The following is a 2,500-nucleotide window of genomic DNA, read 5'->3' as shown; positions in this document are numbered from 1 at the left end:
CAAAACTGCAATCAACAATAGCTGGTTTACGTCATCCTAGCCCTTCTCTAGCTTTCTGTCCTTCTTGCATTCTTTTGTATTAACGTAATATGATGATGTGTTGACCTGCCAATGGACTACAGATGGAAATGAGCTTTTTTTTGCTAATTTTGGCACATTTACATTTTGAGTGTACACTAAAAATGTCAATTAATGTGCATTGTCCCTTTTAAATAAACAAATAAATAAATGTGGCTTTGTCATGACAAGTTATGGATAGAGTTTGGGGTCATGTCATGTCACTCTTATGTAGATACCTTCAAGTAAAGTGCTAGAGACCTTTTTCACAGCAGACATGTTGACCTGTCATAGTAGGAAAAGCACAGCTGAGACTGATACCCTTAACGATGGCTCAGTTCCATCTAGTGACCCAGTGAGCTGTCATGAGTCAGCGTGCTCAACACCAGGACCTCTGTCACTGCCCGATGTGAGTCAAGTGCAGATGTGGGTCACGCATGCTCATATTTAAACAGTTTACGGCATAACGTGTCATGCTGAAATTTGTGAAATCCATAAAATAATAAACCGTTCTCTTTACATACAAAACAGAAGATGGAAATCATTTCAAAAAACGTAGCTATCTATGATTGTTTGGTTGCTAACGTTAGCTCAAAACGCCGTTCCAGTGACAGCCTTTGTTGTGTTTGATTGCTAACTCGTAGCCAGCAGTGAACCAACATTTTTACTGTATGGACGTTACAGAAGTCTCCCGTTAGCATCTTGGAGGCTACTTGTCGCAAAGGGACGCACGCACGACGTCGGGCAGTGACAGCCTCTCCTGACTGGAACGCAGCCATCAGCCATCAGCCATCATTAATGGGTTTGAATACACTTTCCTGCTATGACATGTCAACATGTCTGCCGTGAAAAAGGTCTATTTGCTCGTGTTCTGAATGAGTATAGATAGGAAAAGTATTAAGGGAAATTTCACAGTTCTATGTGGTTTTTACTGTTCATTTATTTAACTTTTCCCACTATTTCTTTTAAGTTCAATAATTGCAACATCTTTCCAGAAGTCAACGAGTAATCGTGTCTTCAATATTGACCGAAATAATCGTGATAATATTCTTTTCCATAATCGAGCAGCCGTACCTGGTGGTGGCGTGGAGGAGGAGGAGGAGGAGGAGCAGGGGGGGAAGGAGGAAGAGGTGGCAGTGGTGGTGGGCCGCTCTTCGCCTGCCGTAGCGCCCGCAGGTCCGGGTGCAGCGGCTTCCTCCCGCGCTTCTTCTTGCAGGGAGGATCGGGTTTGGCGAGCACAATCTGCGGCCTCTTCTGCGGCACGGGGAGGACTCGCGGGCCGGGCTTCACCTTCTTGGTGTGATCTTCGTCCTCGGAGGAAGAGGAGGAGGCGGACGATGAAAGGCCCGAGGAAGAGGAGGACGAGGAGCGGCTGTCTTTCGTGACGGCTGGTAAAGGCGGCTGAAAAGATCAGAATCAGAAAAAGGTCAGTTTTCATCATCACTGCAATATGAACTGGCGCATTACAGTTTTTGCCCATTGCTTACGCACTAAAAGACCAAAGCCTCACTACCTAAACTTCTTGTAGCGTTCCTTAAACACAGTGTAACCGTAGCTTTAACACATTGTCAACTTTGCACTTTGTTTGCAATTCTTTAACACACTTCTTGCGAAACACAACACACGTTTTCTTACATTAGACACTTTGTTCAAACGACATCTCCTGCTGTCATTGGGAGAACACGTAGGCACTTACATACAGACCTGAAAACACTACAGCACAGAAAACAGAAGACCAATCAGAGTCTGAGTCTGAGCACTACAGACAGGCCTCAGGGAAGCCAATCTGAGAACTGTGCAAGCATGGAGGCAATGAGAGTCAGAGTGAGAGGAGGACAAAGAGACAGAGAGGAGTCGGACGTGGAAGAGACATCTCCTGTGATGTTGACGAGGTCTTGTGGCCAGAACCCCACCACACACACACACACACGCACACACACACACAGACGCACACACACACACAGACGCACACACACACAGACACACACACGCACACACGCACAGACGCACACACACGCACAGACGAACACAAACACACGCACGCACGCACGCACACACGCAGACGAACACAAACACACACACACGCACACACACACACAGACGCACACACACACAGACGCACACACACACACACACACACACACACACACACACACACAGACACACACACACACACACACACACACGCACACACACACACGACACACACACACACACACACACGCACGCAGACGAACACAAACACACACACACACACACACGCAGACGAACACAAACACACACACACAGACGAACACAAACACACACGCACACGCATAGACGAACACAAACACACACACGCACGCACACACACACGCAGACGAACACAAACACACACACACACACAGACGAACACAAACACACACGCACACACGCAGACGAACATAAACACACACACACAAAC

General features: G+C 47.0%; 1 protein-coding gene across 2 annotated transcripts in view; it reads right to left on the bottom strand.

The window, feature by feature from the left end:
• LOC144536632 (chromobox protein homolog 2-like) overlaps positions 1-2,500 on the bottom strand; it is an 11,501-nt gene that overhangs the window by 4,508 nt on the left and 4,493 nt on the right. For both annotated transcript variants that reach the window (XM_078279863.1, XM_078279864.1), the window contains exon 5: positions 1,132-1,458. In XM_078279863.1, the coding sequence (XP_078135989.1) occupies positions 1,132-1,458 (327 nt within the window). The remainder of the gene's footprint in view (positions 1-1,131; positions 1,459-2,500) is intronic.

Source organism: Sander vitreus, chromosome 21 (genome assembly GCF_031162955.1).
Source record: "Sander vitreus isolate 19-12246 chromosome 21, sanVit1, whole genome shotgun sequence".
NCBI lineage: Eukaryota > Metazoa > Chordata > Actinopteri > Perciformes > Percidae > Sander > Sander vitreus.
This window is presented reverse-complemented; position numbering and strand designations above follow the sequence as displayed.